Source organism: Lycium barbarum, chromosome 11 (genome assembly GCF_019175385.1).
Source record: "Lycium barbarum isolate Lr01 chromosome 11, ASM1917538v2, whole genome shotgun sequence".
NCBI lineage: Eukaryota > Viridiplantae > Streptophyta > Magnoliopsida > Solanales > Solanaceae > Lycium > Lycium barbarum.
In genome coordinates, this window is record NC_083347.1 from 54,781,813 (window position 1) to 54,798,645 (window position 16,833).

Genomic DNA, 16,833 nt, shown 5'->3' on the forward strand with positions numbered 1-16,833 from the left:
CGAAAACTTGTCAAATTGGAAAGGAAAGAAAAAGAATTAATAAGAACGCAAGTTCAAAAACATATATAATATCTATTAATTCATTGCTTTATGAGTGAACTTTATTCATGTAATATTAAATATTTGCGTCAACATAAAAAATGACTCTTGTTCCCTGGATTCAAAATAATACTGTAATACAATATGGTCAGTCTAACTCGACATTACAGACGAACCACACATAAATCTCACAAAAATTAGCCGTGCATGAATCAACTTTCAATCTTCAAAAACTAATTAATGAACACCAAAAAGAAGCGTAAGCGATCTACCCACTCTATAACACAAGATTTAATGAGAAATGATAAAATTTACAATATAGAAGATTAGTTGAGAGAAAAGAGAGGAAACATCAAAAACTTCTCATATCTTTTGTGTGTAAAAATAAAAAAATATCCTGAGAACTTCTAAATAAAGTTAGAAATATAGAAAGAACATGTTATGGAAAGCTTCTTGAAGAAGCAAGTTACCTTTGTCAGCGATAAATTCTTTCAGTCTGATTTGGCATTTGAATATTTTTTGTATCAATGATCTGGCGAATTATCAATGATTCATTCTTAGATTTTCTAAATGATGAAGAGATAAAAAAAATTCACTATTATGAAATGTTGATTGTAATAGTAATCAGATGATCTGTTTTGTGCTTCGCTTTTATGCTCCTTAATAAATTGTCATGCAAAAATATAAAATCATAGTTCGCTTTATATTTCACATGTTATAGACGATCATGTTTTTCACTTAGTTCATTGTGAAATACGTATATTCAAAAGAAAGTAAATATACAAAAAAGTTTTACGAACGATTGGTCGAAGTGCGTCTAAAATGTTGTTATCCATTGTCCACAATTATCTGGGTGTTGGCAGTTGTTATATTTTCTAGTTTTATGCTTTCATTTTTGTCTAGCCGAGCAACTACTTTGGGACACATGTCTATTTCTGGTATTAAAAGCCATATGAGCAAAGAAGAGTAATTAAATAGGCCCAGGTGGGCAATTTATGTAGTTTTCCTTTATTTTTATCGGCCCAACTTGTCAAGTTTTTTTTTTTTTTTTTTTTTTTGTGTGGGGAGGGGTTAATGACAAGAATTCCAAGAATTCTTATTATACATTTGTTCCAACCCTCAACCCTTTTTTCTAGATTCATGGATATTGAATCAATCGAATACACTTCTAACACCTGTTATACTTTTGGAAGACCCTGTGTTATATCACCAGATCTCGATTTTTTATATATAAATGTAACTAATGTATCTCCTTCGTAAAGTGTTTCCCCATAATGGCCATGAACGGTTGCTCCGGGGTGGCCAAATAAGGCTTAGCTGATCGTATCATTGGTTAAATTTGTTTTGACCTGCTCAATTCAATCCATATAGAAGTTGGGATGATATGTAGCTCAAATTGGTCCATGAGAAACCTTGTCATAATATTTTTTATGTTATATATAGTTATAATAAAAGAAAAGAAGTGTTATAGGTACTTAAAAATTTATAAAAAAACAAGCAAAGAAATTTAAAACTTGGTAATATTTTGGGGTGTTGAGTTATGACAATTGTTTAGCCCATTTTGACCCACCCAAATAACCTTCATTTTTTTTTAGCACGGATTGTCCTTCAAAGGCGCTGGTCTTTAATTTTTGTTCTTCACTTAAAAATTGGCCGAAAATACCCCGAGATTATGGATTCGAATCCCCGACAGAAAAAAAAAATAAAAAATTAGCAAGGCAAGGCTTCGCAAAACTTCGGCCTTGAGGCAAAAGGCAGAGGCTTGCCTTGCGAAATTTTGCAAGACATATTTTTGCCTAATTTTGCTATGAAAAGCCTTGACATCAAACGGGCGGCACAAGGAACGCTAAGCCTCTGAGGTAAAGCTTCATCATAGGCATGGGGTCGTGCCAAGAAAACCTAAGATAAGGAAAGGCTGGCTTGTAGTCAGGTGGGACTACGAGCGCCGCACGGGCTATTTGTGTGCCGCTGCCGCTTAGGAGGAGTCGGCCCGTGACAAATTCTGCCTTACGACTTTTTTTTGTTTTGACTAAGCCGGTTGAACCCAAAACCTCGGGGTATTTTAGGCAAAGGGCAAAAATTAAAGACAAGCAATTTGGAGGGGAAAATTAAAGACCACCCGCGAATAGAGCAATCGTGCAAATTGCCCAATAACCTTCCAGCCGGTTAGTGACTGACCCATTTATTAAGTAGCTCATCTTTTACCTGCAATTCAGCTCAATGCACCTATTTGACACCCCTAATTGTGATGAACTGTCCAGCAAACTATTGAGATGAGAACTAGAGAGAGTATTGATATTACAATATTTGTAGGGTTCCAATATCAGTGAGTTGACGCCATGGTCTCTAGTTCTACAGAATAGAATATTTGTGAGAAAATTAAAACAACTTTTACGTGGATATTATTCAGTAGAAGAGATTCTGTCACAACAATTATTAATCTAATCACCACAATAAGAAACAGAAACGACTCTCGTACTCGAAACAATTAGCAGCCTTCTAAATAAACAACTCCTTTTTATTTGAGATGATTACGCAAGTGGATGAGATACAAAAGGCATTTCCTAACACTCAGCTTTCACTGGTGTGTTACCAAGAAATTTCTACAAGCATGAAAAAATATCGAAGCGTGTTTTGGCCAATGAAACAATAGTGTTTACACAACCTTCTATGTTATTTAATCTTCGTCCTCACTAATCAAACCAAACGAGAATGGGGAAAACTTGTATCCGTCTCCCTCGTAGAACTTGTTCTGGAATTCCACCCAATGAAGACGCAAGGCATGTAGGAATGCACTTAGAGTTTCCATCACAAGTAACACACCGACAGTAGCAAATATAAATACAACTATGCCAATGATCAGTATGATGATATTATTGAACCTGTAAGAAAACACAGGATATACTAGATGTGAGTTTCTCAGGTCAAGGAAATGGTCACTTACTCAAGAGAAAACAAGGAGGATAATCTCTCCAGTTATAGGCAAACACAGGAAAAAACTTACCCCATTGCGAGGAGCAAAACTTTGTCATAGAACACGCTTGACAGTTCTGAATGTGCCAAACTGCACAGAGACAGAAATATAAGAATCATATGCATTGATGAATAAAATCTATAACTACGAGCAAAGGACAATATACAGGTAACATGAGAACCCTTAGATGTTCGCCTTCAGGGCTATATTCTCAACAGCTTCTATCGAATAGAATGATCTCCTATATACTCAAACTGAGAAAAACTGTCAAACTCATTCAAAACACCCAGACTGCTATAAGATCAATCATGACCTAAAAGGCACATCAAATTATTATCAATCAATCTACTACTCCTCAATCCTATACGAATTGGATCAATTATATGAATCTGCTACACCGCCGTTCTGCTCTATTCAATTCGTATACTAAATAATTTGTCTTTGTAGGAAAATTAAACATTCTCTAAACTTGCACGTATTCCCACATTAACATACAAGTCCATGACCAAATAAAAAGATACACCTGTCAAGCACCTAACCTAATGAAACTATAATAACCAAAAAGCCTTGACACTGACTAGTTTGTATGGACTCTATGAATACTTGTGATGCTACATGTATCGTGAGCAGCTTCTGTCACATAGAATTATCTTTTACAGACATTTGCTTTACAGCTAAAAAATGATAGCAGAGTTAGAAATATCCAGAGCAGCTTCTCTCATATAAAATGATTTCTTACAGGCTGATTTGGTTTACAACTAAATATTGATAGCAAATTGAGAAAATGTCAAACTCATTAGGATCAAGCCTGCTAGATCAATCCATCCTTCATAAATCAGAGTTCTTTTTGAAGCTTATTTCATAAATCTCCAGTGCATATGGCAACATAAGCATGGTACAAATAGGGGAGTCAATCATTTTGCCTAACACATTCAGAGGATTTAAAGATGCCAAACTTTTTAAGCTTCTTAAAGCACCGTTAACAAAAGTTGAAACATTTATCACATAACCATTCTGGTTTAGCTCCTTCGAAGCATAAACAAACGTTCCCGAAACAAAAAAAAATCAGATGAAAAATTCTCCATTACTTTTGCTTGCATCAGTCATGCAATCACAGTCTACCAGTTAAGCTTTTCATCCCTGTTAATCAGATTCCTGAGAATGAATACTGGTCAAACATGCAGTCATTGATTAATTGTAAACTAGTCTTTTGAACATCTAACTTCAGAACTGATACTTATCAACAGAGGTGAGTTTATACACTTGCATAGATAGGAGCAGGTATCAACTTGATATATGTGTTCATATTTGAAACTTCAAAGCTGGTAGATACACACCTGAGGGCCCACAGACGCAGGTATGAAGCTGTATTAGAGACCGCTCCAAGTACAAATTCTATGGTATGTATGAGTTGATGTACAAAAACTTCACTGAACTCAAATTCTTCTTGTCCATGTGAATGATCGTGTGTCTCCAACTCAAACGAGTCATCAGTGCTGTCAAGCATTGCATACAATTGACCTCGATGCCTCTGGAAATTGATGATGTGACAATGAATAAAAGTTCATGCAAGAAGAGAAACACCGGAGAAAACAAGTACCACTAAAATTTTTGGCTGCATTATCGAGTTTAGACATACTTCCTCATGTTGCTTCTTTAGAAGAAATGGCTTCGGAAATAACATCCATGGAACAGCAACAAGCGCAAGTGATACTAGCAAAAGCTGGATCAGAAGAGAAGATAACAGATATTAGAGATGGCCTCTTCTGTAGCACCTAGATGTTAATATAAAGATGAAAAATGAAACCTGGAGGAATTTTTGCCCAATAAAAAGCTGGTTCTCGCCCAAATCATCAGTAGGGCTTAGAAACATGTATATCATTACATGGTACAGATCCGCTTGAGAACCAGTGCACCATTTGACAATAATAAGAAGTGAAAGATAGCCAAAGAGGCTGTTCAGAAATATTATCTGGGGGACAAACTGATGCCTGAAAAAACATGTTAATAAATAAAATCGTAGAGTGGCATACTAAATTCCAATAGCGCATGAATACTTTACACACATTCAAGGGTAGATATTTACAAGAATTGAAAATGTTGATACACAGAGGCAAAATGTTATTTGTAACAGTGCAATGAGTCAAGTCCTGACAAACAACCAAGGAGAGAGGAACGTAATCTAGCTTACCAGACATTCACGTCATTTTTAAAGAACTTTGCGTTGAAATAGCTTAGAATGATTCCGAGATTCATCTGAGCTACACCTAGTAGAATCGACATCTTCATCTTCAAAGAATTCAGAAATGGTAATTCGCTGCGTGTACCATGCCACTTAGGATCCACACCAAATGGATAGGCATCGCGGACCTTGATCAAACCAATTGTAGTGGCATCCCTTCAACAAAAATAACTAGTTCAAGGATTGGAGCAATGAAGAAAACAGAGAGAACATGAATTACTACTTCAGCACCTACCTGCAGGAAGGATCGCGACAACCGTAAGCTGAGCGTCCAAATATTTCAAAGGGGACAGAGAAAAATTCATTATATATGAATCCTGTATATATTGAAAACAGAGCCATCATCATAATAATGTAGCGACCGCCAAAAGTCATCTCCATGATGTCCCCAAGCTTCTGTTGACACAAATCAAATTGAATGAGCTTATTATGCTTCATAAAACTTATTAACTGAATAAAAAGTCTATAAAACATGATTTATCAGTGATGCCAAGTCAACCATGCACAACTAGCTCTTAATTCTTTCCTAAGCAAAACATGATCTCCCAATATATTTACAATCAAACAGGGTACAGATGGGGACAGATAACAGTAAAGACAGATGCAGAGAACGACTGGATACTTTTCAGAAAGGACGTTCGGCACTGACCTGACCAGATAGCTTCTTCTCCCGTAAAATGAAGTATAATGTTGCAAGAAGCAAGCATATACCATGTCCCCAGTCTCCGAACATGACAGCAAAGAGGAATGGGAAAGATACTATTGTGAAAACACCAGGGTTTACTTCCTGATATTTTGCAATCCTATAATGAACCACAGATTAGAGGATCTCTAAGGAAGTTTAGATACCACAGTACTCCAGTCAAATAAATAGTAAAAGCAAAATATTGTCCAGCAAGGCTCCACTTAAAAAACGACTTTCTCTCATGGTCAATAAAGATGAGGAAATCAAGTTGCTAGATCAAGAAATGTTGAAAACTGGAAGTCATAAACTATGATGCTCTGTCACGTGGATAATCAATCAGAGGAAATCAGCTAACTGTTCTTTTGTTGACAACATAAATCTGTGTGTTTATATCTAAATATGTTAAATCAGAAAAGAGCCGGAGAAAGAACTTTGATCCAACAAAGAAGGAAAGAAGTTAGCAGGGTGAGGGAGAATGCCAAACTGAGCAGTAAATTGTTTTCATCGACAGAAATAGAGAAGCAAAGTTCTTTCTGACGGTGAATGGCAACTATCAAAGCTCACATACAGTTTTGTGACCCATTATCCCTTCATATTTACCCTTATATGAGCACATTGAATATTAGACTTAGTTAACTGTATGAGTAGATCATATATTAAGCAGATTTAACTGTCTGAAAATCAACCTGTATTGAATTATTCTGCTTCTAGAAGAGATTTGGTTTAAAATCATTGTATTAAGAGCTTGAGTTTGCTGGTTTTGTTGAACTTTTTAGGGGCTCCAGTGCTTTGAGGTTGGCTCAGATTTTTGCATAATGCAAGAAACATCTCTATGAGAGAAAATTTTATGTATCTCAAAATTATCTTTACAAAGCAATAACTCCTTTTGCCCTTTCTGGCCCCACACCAAAAACATCAACCACTCGCACCACGGCACCAGCATATGGAGGAAATGAAATTTGCAGAATTATAGTCACAAACAGCAGGAAAGATCAACTGTTTAATTGAGACCAGGCATTACAACAACTCAGCGTTCGAGTAAAAAATTGTACATTGATGAGTGGATGTTCCTAACCTTCATTCATTTTGAATTTCGTTTCTAAGGATAAGTATTCACTTAGGACGTTAATCATGTACGTGGTACTCAATCAGGAAAAATATCAAACAGATTACTATTACTCACCCATATGCATCAACAATCTCTTGGAAGGCAGATGTAAATTTGTTTGTACGGAAATATGTAGGTGGCAATTCTGTGGTATGCAAGACCTGGAATATGGCCCCAACTTGTGAGTTACTATCCAAAGTTGCTCGATGTAATGTATTTTGTATCTGCAAACGTCCAAAGGAAGTATGTTTAATTACAAATTAAATAATGGAGACAAAACACAAATGTAAACCATATCAGAAGGTGGGTGCACAGCACCTGGCTGGTCGCATAAACTGGACACCAACCCTCACCCACAAGGCACTTCTTTGTCACATCAAAACTGAGCATATTTAGCGTATGGTAAATGAACTTCTCCTGTTTCAACTTCACAAGTACAAAGGGATGCAATTCAGAGACATGTAACTCTTGTACACACACGTGACACGACAAATTTGACCACTTGAGTTAATGAAATAGTGTGGTTCCATTAAACTAATATATGGCTAAGATGATTCATAAAAACTACCAGAAGGTTCCATTGGTCAAATTCGTAACCAATGGTCTGTAAGAGATTTGCCCAGTGTAGCTGCCCAATGTCTACGGTGGTCTTCAGCTCTGAAAGTCTTCCAGATACCTACGAGTCAAAATAGGGAAACAACTTGGTAAATTTCAACAGAAATACCAAGATATATACCTTGACAAAGAGTTGCTGTAATCGAAAGAAGTTTTTCAAACGACTGCTATTCAGAAAAATTAACCGGGTAGAAATAGAATACATGGATCATTTCCTCAAATTGCATCAACAATAGCTGATATGGTTCTCTATTAGCTTACAGGCTTTAAAGCAAACTGACAGGTTGAGTCAGGGCAAGGAATAGTCTTTCTCTAGATTAAGGATAATTAAAGAAATAATCTTTTGAATTGTGAACTAAAAGATCAAATATTATAGAGTAGGAAAATCTTTGTAACAGATGTCAGAAATCCAAATGGATCTTAATCCAGTTGAGTTTCATGTTCAAAATATCTGTCGTCAATAGCATATGACAAGTTCGATAAGCCAAATTTGGTGAAAATAACCTTCTAATATTTTCGAGATTAGGGTATAAAAGCTTAAACAAAATTTACATTTGGTACTTTTAGATATTGCAAATGAGATAATCATATAAGTCGAGTGACACTTATATAAGCAAGAACTGTTTTAAGACTTTGATAACTGGCAAACTGCACCAATCATATGGTTATGTTGAAGTACATTCACTCCAAGCATACATAAATAAATCCCAAAGAGTGATTTTGTGGCATACCTCTGTTATCATCTCATACTGTCTGCCTATGTCATCAGTGAATGGATACCGATTTGCTCCAAATACATCGCAAATTTTTAATATCTTGTTCTTCGCCCTTTCTCCAGAGTAAAAGATAACAAACACATTTTTCTCAACCTAAAATTAAAGATTAATAAGCTCAGAGCATTTTAGGCATATGATTTTCTTGGACTAAATGAGAAAGAAGTACATCCAACAAGGAAGATAGGGGGGATATCAGATAAATAATTAGGTGTCTTTATATCCTTCTCTCCTCCAAGGAGAATTCTGGAGTGAACTTTATACTTTATAACACTTTTAACTTCTAAAACGAAATAGTTGGAAACGAAAACTATGAAACCCCAAATCTACGCATCCAATTCTGAAAGAAATAATAACTTTAAGCATCATTTGAGCCCCTCTTTATTTTCAATAAGTGAAGTACTGGAGTTAACCTCACTGCCTGACAATGGATCCGTTACAGGATTTTCCACAACCACTTGCTTTAAATATACATTTCCTCTGGTTGCACGAAAAAGAAACCTTTCAAAAGCCATAGATTTCTCTCTAGCAACAAGCCCACTGACAAATCCCAGCTTAACTTGTTTTGAAGGATCACCAAAGGCTTCCTGTGCAAAAAACAAAAAAAGCATATCAATTTACAACTACCGTCCTCTACCAGAAAAATACAACAGCACCAATATGAGTTATATAACAGTACCTGTTCTACCAACAGAGGACTATCAATTGATCTCTCGGCATGTATATGCTCCTCCAGTTCTTTCTGCTGAGCTGTAGCACTGTTTTGAGCTGAATGGAAAAACTCACCAGCCTGATGGAACAAAAACAGCTTGTATTTAAAACCTCTCTATCATCAAAGAGCATAATCCTAGCCAAGCAGATACATTTTGTGCCCGATAGTTCTACTGCCAGAGATACTTAGCATCAATGTAGCCTCACCTTCTGTAGAACAAGCTTATACTCGAGAAGCTCATTGTAAGAACGCTGAAGCTTTTCAGTATTAGTATTCGTCTCTGCTAGCTCAGCTTCGAGTTCTCCAAGTTTGACCTTCCCATTTCCGAAATTTGTTAAAAATACATGCAAACAATCAGAATCATGGTGACAGTGACAGTAAAAATGAAATAATGAAGAATAGCATTTGATGGTAAGCCTTAAATTCAAGTAGATGAAATATGCAGACCTCCAATTCATCCAGATTTATATTTGAGCACATTGAGGTTCTTGTTGAAGGAGTAAACCCTGCCTTCGTCATCTGTTCCTTTAAAAAGCGAAGTTTCCGTGCCATTTCTCCACATCTTTTAATCTGTGGAAGTAAACACATGCATAAATTATATGAGAATATGTAAATAGAAAGTGAGTTGTATTGGTGCAAAGTTTATCTGAAGCGTGATGCTAGTGGTATTCCGGCAATGTCTAAGAACTTCATGAGCATGTCTAGGAAATTGAAATGTTTAAAATTGATCAAGTAGAAAGGCAGTGCTGATGAAATGCCTGCCCATTTTGGACTACTTCAGTCAGACATTAAGAAGAATCACAGAAAGAGGAAGAACACATCTGAACAACTTATTTTAAACTCCTATAGGATACAGATGAAAAAAGCCATCTTTGTGAGGCTTGGTGCTTCAACAGTGTTCTATAAAAAAAACAGTTAAAATAACCTGTTCTATTTTAACCATGGTAATGTACTTAGGCATCGTTCTGTTCGCGGACAAAGTTATACTGAGATTTTAATGCAAGGATTGAAATACTGAGATTAATAATCCCTGGATTATTTAGTATAAAGGTTTTGTTTAGATCATTGAGTTAAAGTAGAGTATATGGTGATAATCGAAAACATGTACTTGGTTTGAAAATTGACGAACTATGATAAACGTTTATTTCCAATTTTAACCTTGGTTTTCTTAAAGGACTTTGGGTGAAGGACTTTGTGGAAACGGGCATCTTTGTCACATTTGATTGTTTTATCCCAGGATTAACTAATCTGACGTTATTATCCCAGATTGACTGTGGTACGAACAAGTGCCAAGATTATTATGGAATAAAGCAATCCCGGGATTACTTATCCCGAATAAAAAATTACAAACATATACGGGATAAACTAATCCCACATTTTTATCTTGGTGCTATTTTCTTTATCCCTGATCCCAACCCCTTAAAAGATAAAGCCCCTGGAAGAGCGTGTTAATCCAAGGCATTGGTGGCCTCGGTTGAAGGTTTATCTTTATACAACGAAAATGTTATTAAGAAAATCCGAGCCAACAATTCCTCACCCCAGACAGAAATCTGATTCAACACCAACGTGCTGCAATGACTCTTAGGCCCCAGAAGAAGGTGCTAACTCAGTAACAAGCTAGAGAATGGGTAACCCTAAAAATCAAATCACTAAAAGCAAGGGAGATGGGGTGCATCACAGCCCACCAAAATTTCCACTTCAGTCTTTACCTTACAGTGGCTGAAATATCGGTAGCGCAAATGCATGCATTAAGTCTATTGAGACTAATAAAATATCAAATAAGAAACCAATTGGCCTAATTACTCTTGTTCGCCTTAGTAAACTTGAGTGCCACCATAGTAAGTGTTGTCCAAGGGAGAACTGGCTTTAAGCGTGAAGCACAATTGAAGAACATACTTGAGTGAATGCATAAAATGAAGGAAGAAAATTATAGTTTACAAGAATATATAATAGAAAGTTGAAAAAATTGCAATTGAGTACATATATGAAGTAAAGGTTGTGTCTATCTAGTTCAAAATCCATATATTTCTGATTCTAGCACATAGATGTTGTGATAAGCTTACAATTCAAATTTAGTGTGTAGATTTATTGTAGTACTGAATCTATAATTTCCGATTCCTATCGCTGACACATTCATCCATAAAATTTTATGAACAATTAATATAAAGTTTTGACAACTATTTTTCCCTTAGTAGTCACCCTATGCAAGTTTACTTCAGGTCGTATGTTTTCTAAGAGTTCTTTAGTCATGTCAGATATTTATATGCTAGTTGAAAATATAGAGAACTGCTAACAGCTTTTATTTTTATTTTTCTTTTTGATTTGTGTAATATTGGACTGAGATGCGCTTAAATGGAGTAACATAATCAATAAGAATTCATAACGCCGACCCTAACTTGCTTGGTATTGAGACGTAGTTATTGTTGTTTTGTTGCTCTCTTACAAGATGAAACCCAGCCACATAATTAATGTAAATTCTTTGAAATCTTTATAATACGGTTGTTCTGGCTTGTTTTTATTAGGAGTATGCTTTACCACCTTCACTGAAACGCTGCCGAAGCGAAGTGAAGTGCTTAATCCACATTGATAGTGATATAATTTGATAAAGAGTAATACTGAAATTAAAGAATCAGAAGACGGCTGTAGACAACCAAAATTTAAATAAACTTATACTTCAATTTCAAAACAAACCAAAATGGTGTAAAAGAAGAACATAACAAGAATGATAAAACAAACCTGGGTTGCATATATCCTCTGGAATGGGCTCTTTTCCACATTAAGCTGTAAAAAAGGCATAATCAGGTGGAACTAATCAATCCTTTGCTCTAAGATTTTTAAGCAACAGATGACAGACCCAAAGAGAGACTAGTGCATATTAAGAAACACAAATTTCCATGAGAACTTGGTGATCTACCATCAAAAATCCAAGATCATCTTAAAAAGGAAAGCAGAAAGAAAGCAAAAACCCTTAGAAAGCAGGACTGACGCAGTCATAAATTGTTCCTCCAAGATAAGCTGATAGGAAAAAACAGGCTTAGAATATAGAAAGCATAGTCACAAATATGTGACACTGTGTTGCTATTGAAACTGGCAGTAGATTGATACCTTTTGAAAAAACTTGACGGTGCACAAAGGTGGCAAACTATGCGCTAGTTTCTTTCCACCAAATTTTTCGAATTACTAAAAGAAGAAAATGGGGATCATTCACAGTCAACATTACAGAAGCTACTCTCAGAGAAAACCAAATTTGCCTAGTAAGAATCCTGAAAAAACAACTCCCTCCATTACAAAAGAATGACATCATCACCTTTTGACGAATCAAACAAATACATCTTTCTATATACTTTTAATAACAAAAGAAAATTTGAACTACTTCTATGTAATTTTTAAAACACTAAATTTTAATTCTACAAGTTAAGGAATCTTAGAGTTAAGAATGAAAATGAGATGTTTCATTCCTCAAGAGGATTTATAATGATAGGCCTAGCTCATTGGTGGTCGACAATCCATTTTTCCTCGAGGGAGTTTGCTCGGTATGGCTTTGAAGACCACAACATCTGGTGAGACCTTGGAGGAGCTTGAGATGGTGCCATGCCAAGGCATTTGGGTACTACATCACTAATTGAGATAGTCTAGGTTCTATTTTTTTGCAAGTTCTAGTTAGGATTAGTAAGGTAAGACCTAACCCCCCTTACTTGCACTCTTTACTCTGAGGTTCGTTTTGGTTTTAATAAAAAAACTAACCCTAGGCCCTAGTGGATTCGCTCTAAAAAGAGAGAGATGATTTGACTATCAGGCTGTGTCGGAGCTAAGTGTGTTGAAGGGGTTTCAATTGAATCACCTTCATTAGAAAATTACACCATACAAATAGGGGGAAAATAAACATTTTTAATATACATATAAGTTGTTGAATCCCCTTAATAGTTAAGCCATGTGCAAACTTTCATATTTTTTGAATTCACTCGTTAGATTTCTTGGCTCCGCTACTGATAGCAGGGCTCCTAATCTCGCCATTCTTTTAAAAACTGAATAAAACAATAAAGTGAAGTCAATTGATCACATTTGTATGCAAATCTCGCATCAAGCTCATCCTTCCAGCTATGCCATATATGGCGATGTCAAATCAAAATCAAAGTTATGATGCATAAAATATGTACATTCAAACGCATATCTAGATCATCCTTCATTATGAAACATACAACAAATCCCATATCCAAAACAAATGATCAAACATCTAAGGTGAAAAAAAGAAGGGAAATTTTGCAAAAACATACAGCCCAACATAAAAAATAATGCCATGTAGCCAGACATTATACAATATTATACAACATTATACCTGTGGGGAAAGCATTATAGTCTTATAGATAATGTATCAACCTTGTATAATAAAGTATAAAAGGTGTTTATACACAAATATGAGCTAAACCGGGTAACAAACACAAAATATGGGCTACATGTCGTAAATATTTTCATCCAGTAGACATAGAGCGTAATTTTCCCTATGGCGGGCACATAAAATATGTACATTCATCAAATGCGTATCCAGCTCATCCTTCATCCATGAAACATACGACAAATTCCATATCCAAAACAAATGATCAAAAAATACAACAACAACATAGCCAGTGTAATCCACAGTAGGGTCTGGGAAGGGTAGCATGGGGTAGAGAGGCTATTTCTGATAGACCCTCGGTACAAAATGATAAAAAACAAAAGGTAAAAACATACAAAAGACGTACGTATATAAGGACATTACATATTAATGAATCATCAAAATGTGTGTGTTGCTTAATGCTTACGTCTTTGAATTGGAATAAACCGAGATCACCGAGATAAGTAACTGTACGATGAGCCGATTCAATCGGAATAATCAATTGGACCAACTGCATTGCTTCCGACCGTAGAAGATCCATAGTTGGACAACATCCTTCTGCTCCACCGACTACCATTTTTTGATTTTTTTCTCCAAATCGTTAAAAGGTTATTATATGCAAATGTATAATGCAGTTTGGTTTTTTCAATCGGCGGGAATTCCGCCGGTCGATCGATTTCGTATTTTAGCTTTCTCCGGTCTTCTTCTCATAAAGTCATAGTCGTCAAAGAAAATTGGTCTGAGATCTGCATCTTTGAAAACCGTTTAAATAGGAACCTAAAAACGGCGACGTTCTATTACCGCGTTCAAATTTTGCATTTTTCGTTTTCTTGTTACGGTAAAACATTTTTATCTTAAACCAAACCGATTAAGACATTTTTTTTTTCATATATATTCAAACCAAATCATTATTGTATAAATGTGATTTGGATTTTATCAGTTTTATCCATTTAGTTTGATTTTGACGGGTTTTTTCGGATTTTACAGATGTATGACATACCCATAAGAACACCACTAGAATTAAATGGCCTAATGACTCACAAAACCAAGAATAAAACTTTGTAGATAAGAAAAAGCCAAAAGTTCCAAAAGACTAACAGACACAATTAACAGGTTCTATGTACCAAAAATATAAGCTAAGTGTAAGATAGTTGATAGGCCTTATCCCACAAAAGGAAAGATTTAGCAGATTTTTTTTTGCCTAGAAAGCTTCACTGAATAGTTTTTTTTTTTTTTTTTTTTTTTTTTTTTTTTTTTTTTTTAAAGAAAATAGCAAATTAAGTCTTTGAGTTATAGCCTTATAGATGGTGGTGATGGATATCAAAACAAGCTTGAAATGCTTTAAAGATTTTAAGATTTAACATTGTTTTCGTGAAGCGAATAAAGTAACAAACACTTTTGCTAATACAATACTAGAATGCAATCAAGATATCTGATATACTGATTTCACACAGCTGTCGAGACAAGCTAAGGGTGAGTTCAACTTGGATAAACTCAACATCCCTTCTTTTCGGACTAAACAGATCAGAAACTCTTTTAGCATAGATAAACAACTACAAAGACTTTTATCTTTTTAATGTTCCTTAAGGAAGTGTATAGTTTCTACTCGAGCGTTTGTGTATAAGCTAACATTTCCCCTTTTGTTGACCTATTTTTGTCAACTTAGTTGCTAACGTACTACCAGGGATAGATTGGAGGTTGTTCCACCTTTCGTAGGAAAAGGAGTATTAGGAAACCTTAACTCCTCTCTTTTGTATGAAGTTTCAATAAATATATTAAATATATGCAAGTTCATGCTCAATGATCATAGATGGACATATTTATGAAAAAACAAAGTCTTAATCCAGTTTTGATCCCCCTGTAATTTTTTTCATAATGATCCCCGTGTAATTTAATTGAGTAAATTTAACCTTCAATCAAAAATAAACATGCAATTTTAGTCCCTAACACTAACAAAAGTTAAACAGAATCAATATCTTTAAAAAATTTCATAAAGGAAAGATTTAGCAGATTGTTTTGCCGAGAAAGCTTCACTGAATGGTTTAACATTTTTTTTTTTTTTTTGAGAAAATAGCAAATTTAGTCTTTGAGTTATAGGCTTATAGATGGTGGTGATGGATATCAAAACTAACTTGAATTGCTTTCAAGATTTCAAGATTCAACATTGTTTTCGTAAAGCAAATAAAGTAGTAGACACTCTTGCTAATACAGGACAAGAATGCAATTAGGATACCTGGTATACTGATTTCACACAGTTGCCGAGACAAGCTAAGGGGGAGTTCAACTTGGATAAACTTAGTTTCCCTTCTTTTTGGACTAAACAGATCAAAAACTCTTTTAGCATAGATAGACAACTACGAAGAGTTCATATTTTTGATGTCCCTTAAGGAAGTGTACAGTTTGTACTCGAGAGTTTGTGTATAAGCTAACATTTCCCCTTTTTGTTAACCTATTTTTGTGAACTTAATTGCTAACCTACTACCATGGATAGGTTGGAGGTTGGTCCACCTTCCGTTGGAAAAAGAGTATTAGGAAACCTTAACTCCTCTCTTTGTATGAAGTTTCAATAAATATATGCAGCTTCGTGCTCAATGAGCATAGATAGACGAATTTCTAAAAAAAAAAGCCTTATTCCAGTTTTGATCCCCTGTAATTTTTTTTCATAATGATCTTCGTGTAATTTAACTGAGCATATTTAAGGTCCAATCAACATAAATGTGCAATTTTAGTCCCTAACACTAAAAAAAGTTAAACAAAATCATTATCTTTAAACTATTTCCTAAATTAAAAATAAATTCAAAGTATAGATTATTATGTAGTCTAGGCCGCCATTGACGAGTCTCAACGAAAAGGTCGTCGTCAAATGCAAATAATAATCAAATTACTCCATTCTCCTCCCCCACCTTCTCTATCTCTCTTCATTTGCGTATATTATGCCATTCCTTCAAAATCCATATTCTTTAAATGTTCTTGTTCCACCATTTTTTGGATAGGCATCCATGTCTGATTGGAGTTTAGGCTTTCCAAAGAGGAGCTTTTTTCTGGCTCATAAGTAGTTATTCCTCTACTCATTGAGGTTTGAACTTGATTGAAGAACCTTTTTTCTTGAATCTGAAGAAGTAGTAGAGCAAATAACCTTTTGAGCTTGATGCAGGAACAATAAAATCTTTAAACGTTTACCCTTCATCGTAGTCCACCCCTTGATTCTTGTTAATTTTTTTTAATTTTTATATTTATCTTAATTGTTTTTAAATATACATTCCTATCACGATCCAATCGGAGGGCCATGACGGGCACCCGAAACTAGCTCACC

The 16,833-nt window shown here is 35.2% G+C and overlaps 1 protein-coding gene across 1 annotated transcript; it reads right to left on the bottom strand.

The window, feature by feature from the left end:
* Positions 1-2,536: 2,536 nt before the first annotated feature.
* LOC132616957 (V-type proton ATPase subunit a2-like) lies at positions 2,537-14,390 on the bottom strand. Its single transcript, XM_060331756.1, has 18 exons — positions 13,948-14,390; positions 11,885-11,929; positions 9,596-9,718; positions 9,355-9,462; positions 9,116-9,226; positions 8,850-9,023; positions 8,395-8,532; positions 7,617-7,724; positions 7,367-7,474; positions 7,124-7,272; positions 5,905-6,058; positions 5,491-5,651; positions 5,205-5,411; positions 4,821-5,004; positions 4,653-4,736; positions 4,351-4,544; positions 3,044-3,103; positions 2,537-2,921 (listed from the first exon to the last, which is right to left on the bottom strand). The coding sequence occupies exons 1-18, from the start codon at positions 14,095-14,097 to the stop codon at positions 2,717-2,719; spliced, it is 2,463 nt and encodes an 820-aa protein (XP_060187739.1). The 5' UTR covers positions 14,098-14,390; the 3' UTR covers positions 2,537-2,716.
* Between the last annotated feature and the right edge of the window lie 2,443 nt (positions 14,391-16,833).

Bases quoted from the DNA above. Each gene is read 5' to 3' on its own strand.
- LOC132616957 (XM_060331756.1), bottom strand. From the start codon at position 14,097: ATGGTAGTCGGTGGAGCAGAAGGATGTTGTCCAACTATGGATCTTCTA. The intron at 7,725-8,394 runs GTATGCCACAAA...TTTGACTCGTAG, and splicing joins AGTATGAGATGATAACAGAG to GTATCTGGAAGACTTTCAGA. The intron at 5,005-5,204 runs GTAAGCTAGATT...ATGTTTTTTCAG, and splicing joins AAAAATGACGTGAATGTCTG to GCATCAGTTTGTCCCCCAGA.